The sequence below is a fragment of the Boleophthalmus pectinirostris genome, unplaced genomic scaffold (assembly GCF_026225935.1).
Source record: "Boleophthalmus pectinirostris isolate CB_2022bp ecotype Guang Dong unplaced genomic scaffold, ASM2622593v1 HiC_scaffold_10, whole genome shotgun sequence".
Classification (NCBI taxonomy): Eukaryota; Metazoa; Chordata; class Actinopteri; order Gobiiformes; family Gobiidae; genus Boleophthalmus; species Boleophthalmus pectinirostris.
In genome coordinates, this window is record NW_026570971.1 from 35,950,128 (window position 1) to 35,970,465 (window position 20,338).

Here is a 20,338-nt window from a genome sequence, read left to right on the forward strand (position 1 = left end):
TTGGAACAGACACCTTGGCACATTACTGTTATTATTTTTATGATAACTGTTTTGTTTATTGCAGGTTTTATTTCACTGTAAATCTTGTTCAGGACTTTAATGAGCTTTGGCTCTTTTAAATGTGCTTTACAAACACATTTGATTTGATTTGAGAAATGTTACATAGAAAATCTTTAATAATACTTTGTCATTTTAAGGTGCACTATGTAATTTTTGAGGTGGAGGGTCTGCCCCCCCCCGTCAGATTACTCACAAGATGTAACTATTCCCATGGTATTTCGGGTGAGTTCACATGTGCACAACTCTACAAAACACTGTAATCAGGAATAAACTGGGACTAAAGCTGAAACTGAGCCTAGACTAGACCAGGACTAAACCAGGACTAGAACAGGACCAAACTAAAGTCTACACCAGGACTAAACTAGGCCAAAGCCAACATCAATTACATGTGAATGTTCGTTAAATGAGCTGTAAACTGTAGGAATCCAAGATGGATCTGATCTGTGGTGCAATACAAGAAACAAGAAGAAAGTTTTTGTGTCTTGAAATGAAATTTTAAAAATACACATCATTTGGTTCAATTTGCAACAAAACCGTTTGAAAATTCTCACCTCTGTCTTGACTGAATCTGCTCCGTCCTCCTCTTTGTGCTCCACATCTGCACAGAGACACACACAAAATAAATCAGATTCAACTCAAGAGGAAGTGTCCAGTGTCCAGTGGATATTATTGACCCAAACTCGAGTGTTTCCTCATTCATCAGAAAACATGACGCGTGTATCGACCCCTCGCTTTTCACACAGCTCCATTCATCATTTTGTTTCAGACACAAGAGGGAGCCACTTAGCGCACATAGTGACATAATATAGATGAAGTGTTTTAAATGATTTGTAGCTGCTCAGAGTAGAGTTGTAACCCTCAGAAATACAGTTTGAATAAAGATCTTCTACGTTGTTTAAAGGTCTGTGCCTGATTTTATATAACTATTAAGTCTGTCACGATAATTACTACATCAACTTATAGCAACAGTATCTACAACTAGCATGCTAACTGCACACTTCCGGATTATTGTGATAAAAACCACTTCATAATTCCATGCAGGCAGCAGCACACAGCAGACTTACATGACCTTAAAGGGATAGTTCAGGATTTTTGACATGAATCTGTATGGCATCCCCATCATCAGTGTTGTGCATCCACACCGACTTACATGATGAGCCGAGATCGTGACCGGTTTTGGTGCTGAGGAAAGTAGTTCGGCAAGTTGTGTGGGGACTGTATACTAAAGCGTTTTTCTTCTCAAAGCAATATTTGTTCAAAAGAGTGATACATTTGCATCACAAAACCATCGTCGCCAAAAAAGTCAGATCTCATAATCGCTTGGCGCTATTTTCTCTCCGTACGTACCACTGCGCGCGGCCACCAGGTGACAGCCGCGCACCAATCCATCACTTTGTGCAGTTGTTCAGCAGTGTTTACATGCGCAGACCGCGGCCACGCGAGAGAGCTAACGAGAGAGCTAACGAGAGAGCTAGAGCCAGAAGTATATGAGCCTGGTTCACTTTGTTTACTGCTCGGAATGTTAGCGACAACATGTCTGATTATGACACCGACAATAAAGACTTTGCCTTTACCACAAACTCAAGGGGAGATCTTTGTGAACCCGAATATACTGATGCCGAATTTCACCAGATGGAGTTAGAACGAGCAGAGAGAGAGAAAAGACAGAGAAGTGGTACAAGTTGACGCTGGAGCTGTGAGAGACCGAGTGAGCGACAATCACCATCACGTCATTTATAAACTCATATACAGTGAACATAGAGCCGACACTGTGACTGAAGCATGGACGACTAATAGAAACATAGAATCATCCACACGTCCACGTAGCTGCTGCCAACAGTGTACGTGACATTTACAATAGTAATAACAGTCGACTTATAAAGTTATGTTTTGTAGAAGCTTCACTGGTGATATGACACTGAGTGATTTACTGCACACAGAGTTACAGCTGATTCTTGAACCTGTTCTCTTGTAAACACAGCGGCACTTCTTCGTTCTTACCTGGTTTAGTTTCCACATTGAAGCCAAAGGCAAGAAGCCAAAGTTTAATCAGCGCAAAGTCCGTGACAGGAAAACAGTGAAATGTGTGTGGAGATTCAGCCAGATTTTTGTTGTTACAGCCTGGAGAATCAAGAGTTCGCACCATTTTTTAGATATATTCATATGTATCTTATACAAGCTTGTATACTTATGGCTCTAGCTCTCTCGTTAGCTCTCTCGCGTGGCGGCGGTCTGCGCATGTAAACACTGCCGAACAACTGAAGAAAGTGATGGATCGGTGCGCGGCTGTCACCTGGCGGCCGCGCGCAGTGGTACGTACGGAGAGAAAATAGCGCCAAGCGATTATGAGATCTGACTTTTTTGGCGACGATGGTTTTGTGATGCAAATGTATCACTCTTTTGAACAAATATTGCTTTGAGAAGAAAAACGCTTTAGTATACAGTCCCCACACAACTTGCCGAACTACTTTCCTCAGCACCAAAACCGGTCACGATCTCGGCTCACCGGACGCTTTCGGGGGGTAAGTCAGTGTTGATGCACAACACTGCTCACAGGGATGACATACAGATTTATGTCAAAAATCCTGAACTATCCCTTTAAGAGCTGCTTATACAAACAATCAGGTACAAGGACTTTAAAAGTCCTGTGTTACACAAAATGGAATCCTGTGAGTTTTAAATCATGTTCTAATGTTCCCCCCAGAAACGATTCCAGGGCTGAAATCATCCAAATGATTCTAGTGAAGGTGTGTGGAGTTTAAAAAACATACAACTGAAGATACAAAAATTCAACAAAGTGGTAGAACTTCATATTTTAACAACTATGTTCAAAGTAAATCAGCAGATCTCGCCCAACAATCTCCAAAGAAAGTTTACAAAAAGAGAAAGTCTTTATAATTTGAAAGGAATTGAAATCGTAAAAAAAAAAAAAAAAAAAAAAGCTTTAGAACAACCATTCATGCCACTTAAATAAGTTGCTTATAAATGTAGCTGCTACAGATTCTACATTCAGTTGGAACTGTTGAAGTGTTGGAAATGTTTTATTTTGTGTAAAAAGGGGCAGATATTACACATTCTTATTCATATTCTTTCTGCTCCTTTTCATTCACATCGATGTATGAAACATAATTATTAATAATAATCCATCAATTATAGCTTTTCCAAACACTCAAAAACACTTTACATTTCATTATTTACTCACTCCACACTGAGGAGTGTAAACTACTGTTATAGCCACAGCTGCCCTGGGGCAGACTGATGGAAGTGTGGCTGCCAATCGGCGCCATCAGCCCCTCTGACCACCACCATCACTCATGCTCACACCACGTTTAAACTAGGCAATGTGTGTGAAGTGTCTTGCCTAAAGACACAACAACAGCTTTTGTTCTGGTGCCTCCTGTGGCTCCTGATTTTCTCAGTGTCTCCATCCAAGACCAGAGCAGAGCAGACCTCTGAACTTCTGAGATCTGACTTCAGGCTTTGACAAGTCACATGAATGAAACAATAAAAAAATGAAAAATGAAAATGAAAAAAACACAGTGGAGCACTTCCTGTATTGGCACATGACATCACAAGGTGGACCAGTGTCTTTTCAGTTTGAGAGAAGAACTCAGTGTAAATGTGCAGAGTTTGTGTGTTAAACATGAAACAAAACACAACTGCAGGTCTGTTTGTGATGAGGAAACGACATTATAATGTAGATCAGCGTCATACGAGACCTTTAAGTTGAAAAAAAAAAAAAAAACATGGAAAAAGCGTCGTTCTTGTCGACGTTCGGGCTCAGACCCATCTGTCTCCTCAGGTGCAGAGCGAGGACTTGATGAAGCCCAGAGACCCGAGGCGCGGTAACAGAGCAGGTTTACTTTGGCACATGTGACCTTCGACCCCATATCCCCTCTTAAAGACCGCAGCTGGTTAGCATTAGCATTAGCCACAGACACCCGGGACCATATGGACTCACTTCACTGATATTACTCTGCTGTGTGTGTGTGTGTGTGTGTGTGTGTGTGTGTGTGTGCATGTGTGTGTGTGTGTGTGTGTGCGTGCATATGTGTGTGTGTGTGTGTGTGTTAAGCAGGACCAGCGCTCACACCGTCGGGTCAAACAGGACAAACAGTGATGAAGAATGAACCAAGTGCTGCATAAAGACAAACGGCTCCATTTCTTTTCCAACTGAACTGAGCATAAAAATAAACACTTGGACTGGATTATCAACGCTGCAGTGACACAACTTTAACACCCACATCAAACCCAAAACATCTGCACACTTTTACTAGAGACACACACATATATGGACTTTAGGTTGGGGTCCATCACCTGCTTGTTTCTATGGATACGTCATTACTCTGCCTGGAATGTTCCACAGTGTGACATTAAACAGCTCGACTTTACATTTATCCAATTAAAAATACCTCGAAAAACAGACACTGTGACTGTGAGCGGGGTCACCTCTCCACAGATCAGGGGCCTCATTTACAAAAAACTGCACAGGAGTTGTCGTACATTAGTGCGTACATCTAGTAGCTACGAGAGGCGTGCGCCACGCAAACTCCATATTTAGAAAAACCACCGCACGCACCAAACCACGCAATCTTTGCTTTATAAATCCCTCCTGCAACTACAATTTGCGCAGCACCACGCAGTCACATCAAAGACTTTATTAAAGACTTTATTAAACAAGGTTTAATAAATAAATACAAAACTAAAAGTGACAACAATGACTCATCTGTTCATTTAATCATATTTCATAATATTTAGGCTGCACATCTTTGCAGTAAAGCCCATGTGTTTTTTCGCTGTTTCAAGAGTTTTATCGCTATATTTGTAAGTCTGTCTATGAAGTGTGTGTGGACTGGCCCTGTATATTTATGCATATACACATAGATACGTGCACGCGCTGATCTGAATGGTCAAATTATGAGCGCGTGCGAGAGATTCAGATGCCCTCCCCTGGAGAGGGAAAGGAGCGAGGGAGGGACACGAGGACACGAGGACACAGATTTAGCATGAAACACATCGGATACAGATGTTATTCTGCCAATTAAAGTCCACACGAAACATCCAAACTGCTGAACCTGTGAGTGTGGGTCTGGGTCTGGGTCTGGGTCTGACCTCTGTGAGTCTGGGTCTGGGTCTGTGAGTCTGGGTCTGACCTCTGTGAGTCTGTGGGTCTGGGACTGTGAGTGTGGGTCTGGGTCGGGACGGGCACGGGCATTATTCTGTTCTTCATACAGTCAGAGAGCAGCTCTCATGTGCTCAGTTCCCCATTACACAAAAATGTAGGGAAGATTTTGGTTGGGGTCAGGTTCGGGTCAGGTTTGAGCAGTAGGCTTTGTGTTGTCCGCAGACTCGGGTCACTCTGGCGCTCGGTGCGTAAAGACTAAAGTAAAAGTGTTAAAGTTGCGTTCATTAAATCAAAGCCTGGCTCCTGCTGCGTCCAAGGGAAGAGTTTTCTCTCAGGTCGGGTCATTATTTCGTCCTCTGTGTTGGTCACAGACTGTGTTCTATAGAAGTCTATGGTCGCGGTGTGGACTGTGGGACTCTGCGCTACACCGTGTCCGGGAACGTGGCCGCGCTCGTGCACGAGTGTCAAATGTATAATATAGTGGAGAATAATGAGTGGAATAAACAGTTTTGGCGAACCAAACACTTAAATGCGCAAATCGGAAGGTAATTCTTCTATATACGAGGATTTTCTGATCAAACACTTCCTCAAACTCTGTTCACTTCTGCTTCTCTCCACGAGTGTCGCTTTTTCCCCGTGTCTCCAGACTTTGCGTAGAGCTTACAGGAGGTCCAGAGTTAGTGTAGAGTTAAGCAAAGCGCCACGCCTTAGTCAAGTTTTATAAATACCCGCGTAAGAAGCGCGCACGCACGGATTTTTGCATAAGCAAGATTTATAAATGAGGCCCCTGACCTGTAACTTGGTCTGGTTTGGTCTCCATGAAGATAGAAAGGTTCAATGCCATACTGTGAAACATTCCAGACAAAGCAACAACATCTCCATGGAGAAAAGCATTTGACAGGCCCTCCAGCAGAAAAGTTACACAATGCATCTTTAAACTGCATTAGAGATGTTGCAATGACAGCACATTTTGCTATTTATTTTTTGCAATTTATTCTGTGTTTTTTCTCCACATAAGTCACAGTTTATATGCATGCATATATATATATATATATATATATTTTTTTTTTTTTTTTTTAAATAAAATGAATATCAATTTAAGGGGTACAAAAAAGTAAATAAAATAAAAATAAATAAGCAGTAATTGTAATGATAATATTAAGAAGAATTAATGAACCAATAATATGAATCAAATGAACAAAATAAAATAAAAGTAATAATTAATGATAATAATAATAATAATAATACTAAAATTAATTAATTAATTAATTAATTAAAATAAATAAATACATAGCTTTCTTAAAGGTTTGGATTTAAAAAATATCCTTTGGGGGAGTTTGTGGTAAATTTAAAGTCCAGATCTGTGGAGAGGCGAGCTGAGTGCTCACTGGGAGTAACATGCATGTTTTGTTTTTTTTTCAGTATAACTCGAACAATAAAAACACCAGCTGAATAAACACAAGTTAGATGCATTATAAATGTAATGCCACACTCTGGAACATTCATTCAAAGTGACACAAGCACACGGTTCAAGAGTCATAGTGTATTTTAAAAGTCCGATTCATGATTTCCCCATGAATTTGTATTTGTCTTGTCCCAGTACAGATAAGATTGTAAAAGCAGAACAAAATAAGTCTACATCTAATAAAGTCTTTTAATACCAGGGAATCAGGAAGTGCACATTAGCATGCTAGTTGTTGTTAGCTTTACCTAATCACAGTGAATGCTCTGAATGCATAAGGTAAGTGAGGAAAAAGCTGCATTGTGTAACTTTTCTAGTGGAGGGTTCGTCAAATGCTTTTCTCCATGGAGATGTTGTTAGTTTGTCTGGAATGTTTCACAGTATGGCATTAAACCCTTTCTATCTTCATGGAGACCAAACCAGACCAAGTCACAAGTCAGATCTGTGGAGAGGCGACCCCACTCACAGTCACAATGTCTGTTTTCAAGGTATTTTTGAGCTATAAAAGCAATAAATAAAAGGCAGAGCAATGACGTCTCCATAGAAACAAGCAGGTGACAGACACCCAACCAAAAAGTTACACAGTGCAGCTTTGAATGAAAACAGTCAAAGCAGTGGCCTGTGCTGTGTTTTAAAGCAGACAGCTGACGGTTAAATGAGCTCGAGGAGGATGATCACACTTGAACTGCACAGGTGACGCTGGCGACATGTGCTCTGAGCAGCTCACCGTGTGGACACACTGAAGAGCTCTACAGACCTGGAAACACAATAGAAGCCCTCAGACCCCCTCCAGGGCCCTCCAGACCCCCCGGACCCCCTCCAGACCTCCTCCAGACCCCCTCCAGTCTGGTCTAACGCTGTTTAGACCAGTCTGTATAATCACAATGTACCACTGAATGAGTCATTTAGTGAAGGACTGTCTGAGTGCATTCTGAAAAACATACTATTATCTGTGCGCACACAAGGAAATGGAATGAATGCAGTTATAGTAGTAGCAGAAATAGTAGTAGGAATAGTAGTAGTAGCAGTATAGGTAACAGTGGTAAGACAGTAGTAAAAACAGTAGTAGCAGTGATAGCAGTAGAAGTACACGCAAAAGAAGAGATCTGTGGGTTTGTGGTTCAGATCTCACAATATGTCAGTTTGATGCAGTATAAATAAAGACATGTATAATAGCAAAAGAGTAGTATTAGTAGTAGTAGTAGTAATAGTAGTAGCAGTAAAAGTAGGATTAAAATAGTAGTACTGGTGGTAGTAGCAGTAGTGGTAGTAGTTATAGTTGTAGTTGTAGAAGATGGAGTAATGATGAGGTAGTGGTAGTAGTAGTAGTAGTAGTAGTAGTAGTAGTAGTAGTAGTAGTAGTAGTAGAAGTAACAGTATTAGTGGTAGAGGGAGTAGTAGTAAAAGTAAGAGTTAGTAGTAGCAGTAGTGGTGGTAGTAGTAGTAGTAGTTATAGCTGTAGAAGAAGGAGTAATGATAAAGTAGAAGTAGTAGCAGTAGTAGTAGTGGTAGAGAGAGTAGTAGTAAAGTAAAAGTAGCAGTAATAGAGGGAGTAGTTTTAGGAGTCGGGACAGTTAAGGTTTGTGATTTGTCCTCTATAATGCTGAGTACAAGTAGCAGTATTAAAAGTAGTAGTAACTAGTGATGCAACTATACAGTTTTCCCACTATTCAATACATGATATCAATTTCAATATGTTTAAGAAGCAAAAAAACAAACAAACCCTCATGTAGTCTTTTTTGCTGATGAGTAAAATATAATAACACTCTGATGTTGATGAAACATACACACATTACACACAACACACATCACACTACACACAAGTCGTTTATGTGAAGTGTTTCATTTGGTTCAGTGATTTACAGCTCAGCTCTTTTATTCAGTGGAAATAAGAGCAGTTCTTTGACAGTCTGTTTTATCTTTTATAATAAAGCCAGTCTACTCTTAACACAGAATGTGGGGAGTGAAACTGTTAGACTTTTCCTTTTTGGATGATGATTTGATGATTTCTTTTCCTCCTGAGTCCTCTTACTGGGTTCACACGCCTGTGTCTGCCTCCTCCAGCAGAGACAGTACGTAGCTCCTCCCACACTGTCCTGCACTTTCACTGCTCTCTGCTTCTTTCTGAACACTAAAACTATGTTACATTACATAGAAATGTCTCAACAGACTGTTTTTAGAAAAAAAAAAACTTGAGTCTGAGACTCAGTGTGAGAAAAAGATCGTGTTTATGACGAGTCACGTCGCTTCTGCAAGTGGATTTGATTCAAGCCCATGTGAAGCCAAAAGTGATTCTAAAGTATTTAAAAGTGAATCTCTTTGTCATTCCTGAGTCTATAAATGTAAAATAAAAAGTAAGTGAAAGATCTAACCTTCCTCTGTTAGAATATTTCAGCTGGAAGTCCCTATGGAGCTGTTTTCTGCTGCATCTGGGGCAGACGCCAAGAGAACTGTTTTTCTTTCAGACCAAAATAAATGACAACACTACGTGCACAGAGGGACACGTGTATCGACATGTGTATCGAATCATGAGACCAGTATCGAAACAATTCGATATAATTGAATATCACTGCATCCCTCGTAGTAACAGCAGTAGTGGGTAATCTATATGAAGCAGTAGTATCAGCAGTAATAGCAGTAGTTGTAGTAGTACCTCAAAAGTACTGAGGTGAGTGAGTCTGTATCTATATTTGTTTCCCACACAATATGAAGAAACCACAGACACACTGAGAGCAGATCAGAGAGGAAGACAGCTCACCACGCACACACTGGAAACTCAAGTTCAACTCAACTCTGTAACACACTTGAGACACATTCTTTAAACTGTTCAACCAAACCACAGCAGCAGCAGCACCAAACCCCCCCCCCCCCACACACACACACGTCTCTTTACTGTCTTCGGGCTTTCTCTAGGCTCTGTTTCCTGGCTGCTCTAACCTCAGCATCCGTCTAAACACGTTCACTCTCTGCACTAGAGCCGGACTCCTCTAGTCTGATGGTGTCTTTGTCAACTCAACTTTTATGTTTTTGCTTTGTCTGGAATGTTCTGTGGTCTGACATTAAACAGCTCTACCTTACATTTATTCAACATGGTTGTATAGCTCAAAAATGCCTAAAAAAACCCCAACAACAACAAACAAACATTGTGGCATTGTGACTGTGAGCGGGTCACCTCTCCACAGATCTGACCTGGAACTTGGTCTGGTTTGGTTTCCATGGAGATAGAAAGGTTTAGACTTAGACTTAGATAAACTTTACTGATCCACAAGGGAAATGTTTTGGACACACGAGCTCACACCTCACAATAAAATATAATAACAAAGAGAAAAAAGAAATGGTTCTGTATAAGTAGCAGAAACAAGACATAATTATATAAATATAAAATGAACAAGTCAAAATTAAAAAGAAAAATAAATAATAAAATACAAAATTCCCCACAATTCTCCACAAATATACAAAAACACGATACAAAACAGTACACGGTAACTGGACAAACCTGCTGTGATGTGCAGTACTTTCATTAGTGCGAGGCGCTGATGGTGTTGTGATAGCGCTCTGAAGGGGGAGTGTGTGAAAGGTGAGTGTGTGAAAGGTGTCACAAATGAAAGTAAAACATGTTCATATGTTGTTTTTTGCAACTTTAGTATTTTCACAACAAGAAAAGGAAACATAGTGATCTAAACATCAAATTATGTGTTTATAAAAGTAAAACACCTCCTTTTTAACTAACAATTATTTTACTTGGATAATAAAGAATTCATAAAGACGACAGCATTAAGAAGTAGTACTAGCAGTAGTAGTAGTAGTAGTAGTAGTAGTAGAAGTATAGTAGTAGTAGTGTTAGTAGTTGTAGTGTTAGTAGTAGTAGTAGCAGTAGTAGTAGCAGTAGCAGTAGTTGTAGTGTTAGTAGTTGTTAGTAGTAGTAGTAGTAGTAGTAGTAGTAGTAATAGTATTAGAAGTAGCAGCAGCAGCAGCAGCAGTAGTAGTAGTGTTAGTAGTGTTAGTAGTAGTAGTAGTAGTATAGTAGTGTTAGTTGTAGTAGTATAGTAGTAGTGTTAGTAGTAGTGTTAGTAGTAGTAGTAGTAGTAGTAGTAGCAGTAGCAGTAGTAGTAGTAGTAGTAGTAGTAGTAGTAGTAGTAGTAGTAGTAGTAGTAGTAGTAGTAGTAGTAGTAGTAGTATAGTAGTGTTAGTTGTAGTAGTATAGTAGTAGTGTTAGTAGTAGTAGTAGTAGTAGTAGTAGTAGTAGTAGTAGTAGTAGTAGTAGTAGTAGTAGTAGTAGTAGTAGTAGTAGTAGTAGTAGTAGTAGTAGTAGTAGTAGTAGTAGTAGTGTAGTAGTAGTAGTAGTAGTAGTAGTGTTAGTAGTAGTGTTAGTAGTAGTAGTAGTAGTAGTAGTAGTAGTAGTAGTAGTAGTAGTAGTAGTAGTAGTAGTAGTAGTAGTAGTAGTAGTAGTAGTAGTAGTAGTAGTAGTAGTAGTAGTAGTAGTAGTAGTAGTAGTATAGTAGTAGTGTTAGTAGTAGTGTTAGTAGTAGTAGTAGTAGTAGTAGTAGTCAGTAGTAGTAGTAGTAGTAGTAGTAGTAGTAGTAGTAGTAGTAGTAGTAGTAGTAGTAGTGTTAGTAGTAGTGTTAGTAGTAGTAGTAGTAGTAGTAGTGTTAGTAGTAGTGTTAGTAGTAGTAGTAGTAGTAGTAGTAGTAGTAGTAGCAGTAGCAGTAGTAGTAGTAGTAGTAATAGTAGTAGTAGTAGTAATATTAGTAGTAGTATTAGTAGTAGTAGTAGTAGTGTTAGTATAGTAGTGTTAGTAGTAGTAGTATAGTAGTAGTGTTAGTAGTAGTGTTAGTTGTAGTAGTAGTAGTAGTAGTAGTAGTAGCAGTAGCAGTAGTAGTAGTAGTAGTAATAGTAGTAGTAGTAGTAATATTAGTAGTAGTAGTAGTAGTAGTAGTAGTAGTAGTAGTAAAAGACATGGAATGACTTTGGAGAGTTTCTTCTTTTACTCTGAAAAGTGACAGATGAAAAGTGCAGGACATGAGTGGCGTCTCTGTTCACACACGGTTCTGTTCTGGTAAAAAGCAGGAACATTCCTGGCTCAGACGACATGTGTGAATGAAGCTTCAACTAAAGCCTGGGTGACTTTTTATTGTTGTCATTTTGAGGCCTCCTCCAAATCATCCAAACAAAAACATGTGAAATACTTGGGCGGGTCAGATTTACAGCTGCAACTATCTGGTAATCAACAAATCTAACAATTATTATTTTTGGATTCATTGATTAGTTGAAAGGCTTGTGAATACAATATTTTAACTAAACTGGACCCAGATAATGCTGAAGTGAAGTCGCTTGAGGACATCCTGATGGAATATATTAACAGACAGACTCAAAATGATTTCCGGATGTGAGTCGAAACATCTCGATTTCAAAGCATTGTCCAGATGACTTCTTTAGAAACCACAATTTAATCAAAAACACAAAACGTACCAATTTCTCGTGTGATTTTTACTGCTCTGTCTAAGTCATAAAACCTCTTCTCTCAGCTCATGGCGTGTTTAAAGACCAGTTAACTATTATAAGATTACTAAATTAGTTAACAATTATTTCTAAGGATGGGACCACACAAAATTTCCACAATAAGAGATGAGATACGAGGTTGGATCCAAAAGAACGAGACTAGATGAGATTTTAACATAATTCCTAATTAATTCCTAACACTTCATGGTTCAGTTTCCAATTTTAGCCTCACAATTTTGTTACCTATTTGATTTCATAGTTTTGTTTCCATTCTAGTCCTGCTTTATGGAACTCTAAGAGATGTGACACACCAACATGGAACCTTTTTTCCCCCAATCTACAACACTTGGAAAAAAAAAATCACAAGATAATTTTTTTCTTGTGTGCACGATATTGTGGAAAATTTGTCTCGTAAGATGGTACGAGATGTTTTTCTATCCCTAGTTATTTCAATAATCGATCCGGGTGGGTGGAGAGTCCCTGCCTCAAGTGGAGGAGTTCTAGTTCAAGTATTGCTGGGTCTTGTTCACGAGTGAGGGGAGGACGGAGCGTGAGATTGACAGGTGAACAGGTGCAGCGTCGGCAGTGATCATGACCTCTGGGTAATGACCAGATAGAAGTGGGTGAAATGAGTTTCCTCTGCAGGGTGTCTGGGCGCTCCCTTAGAGACAGGGTGAGGAGCTCAGTCACACGGGAGGAGCTGGAGGAAGTGTCCTGGGTGAAGGAAGTCTGGGAGTCCCTGTTTAGACTGCTGACCCCGCGACCCGGCCCCGGATAAATGGAAGAAAATGGATGGACGGATTAGTTGCGATTAATCGCTGAACAGCCGTAGTCACATGGTCCAGCCTCAGCTTCCTGCCCCAGATCCTGGCTGTGAAAAGTTGTCCCTGGACCAAATGTATAACAGGAAAACAGCGAACAAAACACACAAACTGCTCTGTTTGTTTTTCAGTCTGAATTCTTGCTGCTCTGCAAAGAAATTGTCATGTTGTTAATGTTCCCAGTTTTATTTGGTCATTTCTCTAGCGGTGTGCGTTTGGAGTTGTACTTCCTGTTGTATAGATTGTTTGTGTCACACTCCTGTCTCTCACCTGTGTCTCGTTCATCTGTGTGTGTAGATCCTCTGTGTTCTCCTCTGCCTTTGTGGGTTTATTGTCAGTGTCACGTCTGTTTGGATTTTTGTGTTAGATTTTTGTGTTAACTTTTCCTATGATTTTTGTTCAAGTTTTAATTAAACAACTTTGCAAGTGCAGTCCTGCATTTCAGGTTCAATTTCTGCTCTAAACACGATATAAATACACAAACAAATCAAGACGTCTTGACCAGAGATGTTGCAGTTAGAGAACAACCCATACCGATACCGATTTGAATACAGAGAAACTAATGTTCGATAGCTTTACTGATATTTTTGGTTGATTATTTTCCCCAATCATTTATTATAAATCTATTTTTGCAACTTACTTAGAATTTAATATTACCATTTATATTTGTTTCTCTTTGTTATTGTATTGTATTATATGATATGATATGATATTATATTATATCATATTGTATTATATTATGTTGTGTGAACTACAGTGTCCACATCATTTCCTTTGTGGATCAATAAAGTTTGTCTAAAAGTCTAAAGTCTAAAGTCTAACAAACAAGCAGATGAAAGCTCCTCCATCAGAAAAGTTACACAATGCATCTTTAATGTGTTCATTTGGAGATTTAAGGCTGATTACCAATACAATAAAAAGTCTTTGCAATCCGGCCTGATCTCTGGTTGCAAAGACATTATTTCTGTTGACACATTCTACAGGACTTAACAGAACCAAAACAAGTCTATATCTGGACTAAACGGGGCACAGACCACGACTCAACAAAGCCAGGTGTGAATGCCCCCATAGAATGGTCTCATTTAGAAGTTTAACAGACTGTTTTTCCTTCAGTCAGAGCCTCTGTGCCGCTTTCACACCACATCACACTTTCACACTGGTCACATGCTCCTTCCTGACTTACACTCGAACTGCACATAAAAAGATCTTGAGACCCGAGGCTGAAGCACACGCAGATAAACAAAGCAAAGGTCACTGAGGCAAGGCTCGAACGCAGAAATAGAACGTCTTTGACTTTGTTGTAACCACGAGATGATGGCTGCAACACACATGTCTGGCAAAACAAAGCTTAAAGTTTCTACACTAAATTATGCACAATGGATTTTGTGAGCTTTAAGCCATGTTCCAATGTTTCCTCCTCAAAAACAGACCGGGACTTGTGTTTTGTTTCATTCACATGTTTGAGTAACTCTGCATTATTAGTCTGTCTGCATCTCCAAACTTCAAAACGCTCTGTTCCACCTTGTGATGTCATGAAGTGGTAGTTTTCAAATGAACAGCTCCTTTTACCTTTAGTCCAGTAGAGACTGCAGGGCTGAAATCATCCAAAACACAGTGGAGCGCTTCCTGTATTACCACATGACATCACAAGGTGGAACAGAGTGAATCCATGTGTCATTCGTTCATTTATTTTTCAATATCAAACCAAAAATAAGAAAAACAAAAAAAACAACTATTTTCTTCATTATTTATCTCCAAAACCAAAATGAAAAAATAAATAAAGATTTGTTTTTTTCAGTTTTCAGTTTTGTGTTTAAATGAATAATGGAAAAATGGATAATGGCAGTTTCCTGTTTCAGTGACTTAAACTGCGATGCCGGACTTTTGAGCCTCATACGGACTGAACCAGGACTGAACCAGGACTGAACCAGGACTGAACTAGGTCTAAGCCAGGACTTGAGAGAGTGAGAGAACCGTGAGCCTGTCAAACAGGATGTCTACAAAGCACGATCAGGTGACAGCTGCGCTTAGCCCTGCGAGGTGTGGAGCTCTGCACCGGTCCTTTCACCTGTGGTCACTGTCCTGTTTTAGTCCTGTTTTAGTCCTGCTTCAATCCTGGTTCAGTCCCTACGAGGTGCATCGCACTTTAAGTCACTGAAACGGAAAATGGTTATTATCCTTATCCTTTATTCATTTAAAGACAAAATTGGTTTTGGAGAAAAACTAATGAAAGAAATAGTTATTTTTTTGTTTTCTTATTTTTGGTTTTATTTTGAAAGACAAATGAACAAATGATACATGGATTAGAGTGTTTTCTGTTTGAGAGAAGACTCATGTTTGTTGTCTCTAATTCTATGCTCCAAAACGTCCTGGTAAATGTGGTAACATCAGCCACGGAGACAAGCAGCTAGAAGACCATCCACCAGAAAAGTTCGGCATTGCACCCTTAATATAAAAAGCAGAATTTGTAACTCACATTTGGTCGGCCGCTCCAGTTTCCGTCTTCCACGTTTTTTCCTCGGGGGGGTCATGGCGTCCTCGTCTCTCCCCACCTCGGGCTTCTCCTCTCTGGGTGAACCGCAGCCATTCTCCAGGGAGGGGGGTCCCAGGCGCTGCTCCTCTGCCCCACGCGCTGCAGCCTCTCTGGGGTAACCGTTGTGCCCTAGTCCCCTCTCCAGCGGCCTGTCACCATAACACATTTACAAATGGGATAAACTGCTAAAGAAATATTGACGATAAACGAGGATATAGAAATAAAAACTGACACAATCAATCAGGCTTAATTTCAGACTCCAAACAGACAAAAGACACAAAGCAGTTATATCTCAGTAAAGCTCTTATATATTATATATTATATATTATATATTATATATTATATATTATATATTATATAAACCTGACACTGCTCTGCTCTGGCGTCATCAAAACATTTAGAATTTCATTTTGTGAATCCTCCAGGCGCTTCATAAATTCATAACATAAAAGGTTCTGATCACAGCGTTCAGTGTAGAGACATTATTCTGCACAAACAGCAAACTGACTTTTCATCAGGATACAAAGTGCATCAATATATGTGTATCATGTTTTTGTATATTTATGATGAATTGGAGTTTTTATTATAAATCCATGAATCTTACTGCTAATCTTAAGGAGTGTTTGGGAGCGATCGCTAGATTACTCAAACATGCATGGATGAGGTGTGTTTTGCCACATTGTAAGTGGATGTTGTTTAATGTTCTTTACTGTCCAGGTGCCGGGTGTACCTCTCCAGGCGCTCTCCGGGGTATCCATTCTCCAGCTCCACACGCTCCTGTTTGGGGAAGCAGGGGAGCGGAGGGGGAGCTGGGGGGAGAGCTGGGGGGGTCCGTGGCGGAGAAGGCCCAGGTCCCCGTTGTGGAGGTGGGACATGGAGCTGCGGCCGAGTCCAGAGTAACCCACGGCGATGGCGTCTTTGAACAAAAAACAGCTGTCCACCTACAATGACAAAACACAAAATGGATGGTTAAAAAACATTTTCCACACGATCCATATTCTATATTATTATCACTTATATTTTTTCTTCTTTGGTATTATATTTATTGTGATGTCGAAGCCACTGTGTCTTAGTCATTTCCCTAAGTTCCTAAGTTTTTCTAAGTTCTAAGTCTTTTAAATAATAATAAAACTTGTTATTTTTGCAGTCCATAAGAATTCAGAAATGTGATTGATTACAATTTCTTTAAAAATATTTCTTCCTCTTCATAAAACCAAACCAGACCAAGTTCCAGGTCAAATCTGTGGAGAGGCGACCCCGCTCACAGTCAGAATGTCTGTTTTTCTAGGTATTTTCAAGCTACTAAACCACCTGTAAGGGAATAAATGTAAAGCAGAGCTGTTTAATGTCACACTGTGAGGACAGGACAAAAAATTCAAACTATATCTGGACTAAACGAGGCTCAAACCAGGGCTCATCGAAGACTGAACAGGTCATGCTTTTAAAGACTAAAGACTGGCTGAAAACCTCTCTGCTAAAAAGACAAAAGCTGAAAATCATGGGTCTGAACCAACTTCTTTTAGTCGTACCAGAACTGTGGCAACACAAATGATTCTGCTTTCTGATTGAATAATTGTCTTGGGAATCAAAACACCAAATGACAACAACTTGTCAATCATGTACGACATTTTTGTAATTATGAATACATCAAAATGATATTTGTTCTCAGTAAAATCAATATATGATATGAACATGTTTGCCTCATATGCAGGGACATAAAAAGGTTATGTTTATGAAATTTGAGATAAATACTTTCTATAAACATAATCTGTCTCCTCCCTTTAATTGTCTCGTTGAGTTTCCATATGACTTATTTACATTTTCATCACATTAGATTCAAACCCAGATCTGTGCCACTGGACCAGCTGTTTTATCTCCAGGCTCTCGGGTCATTGGGTCCAAACTGAGCACTTCCTGCTGCCTCAGTTACAGCAGCGCTCAAGAATGACTGGAATCTTGGCACTTGGACCGACCACATACATGGCTCTGCCTATAGACCAGCACCAAACGCCCGGGACATGAGTCTGCCTACAGTAACCAGCACCAAACACCCGGGACACAAGTCTGTCTATAGACCAGCACCAAACGCCCGGGACATGAGTCTGCCTACAGTAACCAGCACCAAATGCCCGGGACACAAGTCTGTCTACAGGTTGGAGACCCCTGGTTTATACAAACAGCACCAAACGCCTGGGACATGACTCTGCTTATAGTGACCAGCACCAAACACCCAGGACATGAGTGTGCCTATTAGGCATGGGCATTCGATCATCAAGGAGAATTAACGATCAATTATTGATTAATCATTAATGTTTTTATATTAAAATTATCATCATTATTACTATCTGCACTACTAATCTGCATAAATAAATTCAACTTTATGACATATAAACTGTAACCACTCTAGAGCCACATCAGCCCGTTTGACATTATAATGTGTTTAATGCAGATTTGTGCAAGTCTTACAGTAACTAAACTAAAACCACATGTTTTAAGTTTAGTTAAGTGCAAAGTTTAATTTGCATAAACTAAGCGAAGAAAGAACAGCTCTTGTGTCGCTGATGCGGTTCAACTTCTGTGAGATTAAAGGACATGACTCAGGTGAATACAGGTTAGTGTGATCATATTTGCGTTTGTGAAAACCAGGACACCGTACGGGGGGAGGGAGGTGGGGACTCTTCATCGACATTGAGCGACTTCTCACCTGGCAAAGCTTTTTCATGTTTTTCAGTGTCCTGGTGAGTTTTGAGGTCCCTGACACCTCCACTGTGCACATGGCCTCCCACCTGTCTCAACCGGGACAGAAAGCGGAGAATTTCTTGTACATGTCATCGTTAAATGTGCATTTGCGCTTCGGCATGTTGCAGGCTGACCGACTGTTTGTGTCTGCTCACTGAGCTACGAGAGCCGCTCAATTTAATGGCCCAATGGAAGATCATGAAAACCCGGACATTTACATCACTTTATAAAAAAAAAAAAAAACCCGGATGCCCAAGACAGGAGGTGAAAAAAGGACATGTCTGGGGAAAAATGGACATTTGGTCACCCTACACTACGCACAGCGACCTACATTTGGTTTGTCGATTAAAAATTTATGTAATTTATGAAATTCTTAATGATCAATTATCGATTAATCGACTAATCATGTCCATCCCTAGTGCCTATAGTTGCTGGCACTAAACACCTGGGACTAACACTGAACACACCAAACGCCCGGGACATGACTCCTATATAAAACCCAGGACATGTCTTCAGCACTCAGCCAAGAAAAAGCACTTCCATTATACCATAAAGTAAACAAACAATTACTCAGGACTAAATGTATTTATGATTTAGTCACGATTACTTAATGAATGACTGTGGCTCTAATGTAAATGCAGCCTGTGATACATCTGCAGTCACATTCATAATCCCCCGGTTCAGACTCACACACCTGCTCGGCCTAAACCTGTGATCAACTCTGAGCTGGTGTCTGGCTCTAATATAAAACCCGTCAAATTAGTGGGTCGGAAAGTGGAGCAGGTCTGCAGAGAGAAACCCCAGTGTGTCAGAGGCAACAGAGGAAGCACGCCTTCAATTAGGGGAGTCTATCCAAGGGTAACATCCAAAATTACACCAAAATGATCCACTATCGAGGCAATTCATTAAGAACGACATTTTGCATTTCAGTCGTTAAGTCAAAAAAAATCTGTGAATCTGTTAAAGGGGTCGGACAGATAGAGTTTCCACAATACAAGACGAGACATGACATTAGAACTACGAGAACAAGACAAGATGAGCTTTTGACATTCTTTATAATAAATAAATTGTGCAATTCAGTTCCCAATACTTGGAATTGCCATTTTTGATTTACTTCATTGAATAATTCTGCTGTCATTGTAGCAGTGCTTTTAGGGAAGCAGCTTCTCAAAAATGTAACTCAAAAGGAACCTAACTCCACTTTTGTATCCAATCCAAATGTGAAAACATGGGAAAAAAATCTCACAAGATCATTTTCAGTTTGTGTGCACAATCTCATGACAGATTATACACAGAAAAAAACGGACAGTCTGTCCTGAAATATGACCAAATGTCTCTCCAAACACTTTTTATGAGTTATTCTGCTTTTTTTTGTCCTTTGTTGTGTATTATTCTTTCTTATTACTGGGTGTAAAAAATGCTGTTGAAACATCCACTGTCACAAATAAAAAACTACCAAGCATCAAAAGTTTAAACTGACATTCAAGTTGATTGTTTTCATGGAGATGTTATTGCTTTGTCTGGAATGTTCTGCAGTAGGGCATTAAACTTTTAAGAAATCCATGGAGACAAGCTAATGACAGAACAAGGCCAAGTTCAGAGGTCAGATCTGCAGAGAGGCGACCCTGCTCACAGTAAGAATACAAGTACTTTCTGAGCAATAAAAACAGATGGAACTGACTCAGAGCAAGTCAGAAAAGTTTAATGTTGTACTTTTGGGCCTCATTCATGAAACGTTTTTACAAACAGATTTGTACTTAAAGCCTTCTCATGAACATTTTTGGTATTCACAAATCTTTTTCTTAACTGAAGAACAAAGTTCTGGCAGAACAAATCCTATGAACAGTCAGGAGCCCTCATAAGAACAAAAGGTCTACTGTTTTAGAAGATTATTACTCTGATAATGCAACAAAAAATTCAAATTCATTCATTCCATCACCCCCCTGACCAGAGCTCACTCTTACACTCCCCTACCCCAGCCCTCCCTCCCTCACTGTTTACCCCGGGTCTGTGCTTGGAGCGTGATAAATATGACAAAAATGTAGTGTTCATGTGAGTTTGCACATTTGAAATCACTGCTGAAGTTGTAAAACAGCTGC

At 39.8% G+C, this 20,338-nt stretch overlaps 1 protein-coding gene across 3 annotated transcripts in view; it reads right to left on the reverse strand.

The window, feature by feature from the left end:
- dnmt3ab (DNA (cytosine-5-)-methyltransferase 3 alpha b) overlaps window positions 1–15,568 on the reverse strand; it is a 55,695-nt gene extending 40,127 nt beyond the window's left edge. For 2 of the 3 annotated variants that reach the window (XM_055156746.1, XM_020920526.2), the window contains exons 1-2: window positions 15,444–15,568; window positions 612–658 (exon numbers count right to left, since the gene is read on the reverse strand). In XM_055156746.1, the coding sequence (XP_055012721.1) occupies window positions 612–658; window positions 15,444–15,498 (102 nt within the window). In that variant the 5' untranslated portion in view covers window positions 15,499–15,568. Of the gene's footprint in view, window positions 1–611; window positions 659–10,143; window positions 10,156–15,443 lie in introns of those variants that run through there. The other variant, XM_055156751.1, reaches the window with a different exon arrangement.
- Between the last annotated feature and the right edge of the window lie 4,770 nt (window positions 15,569–20,338).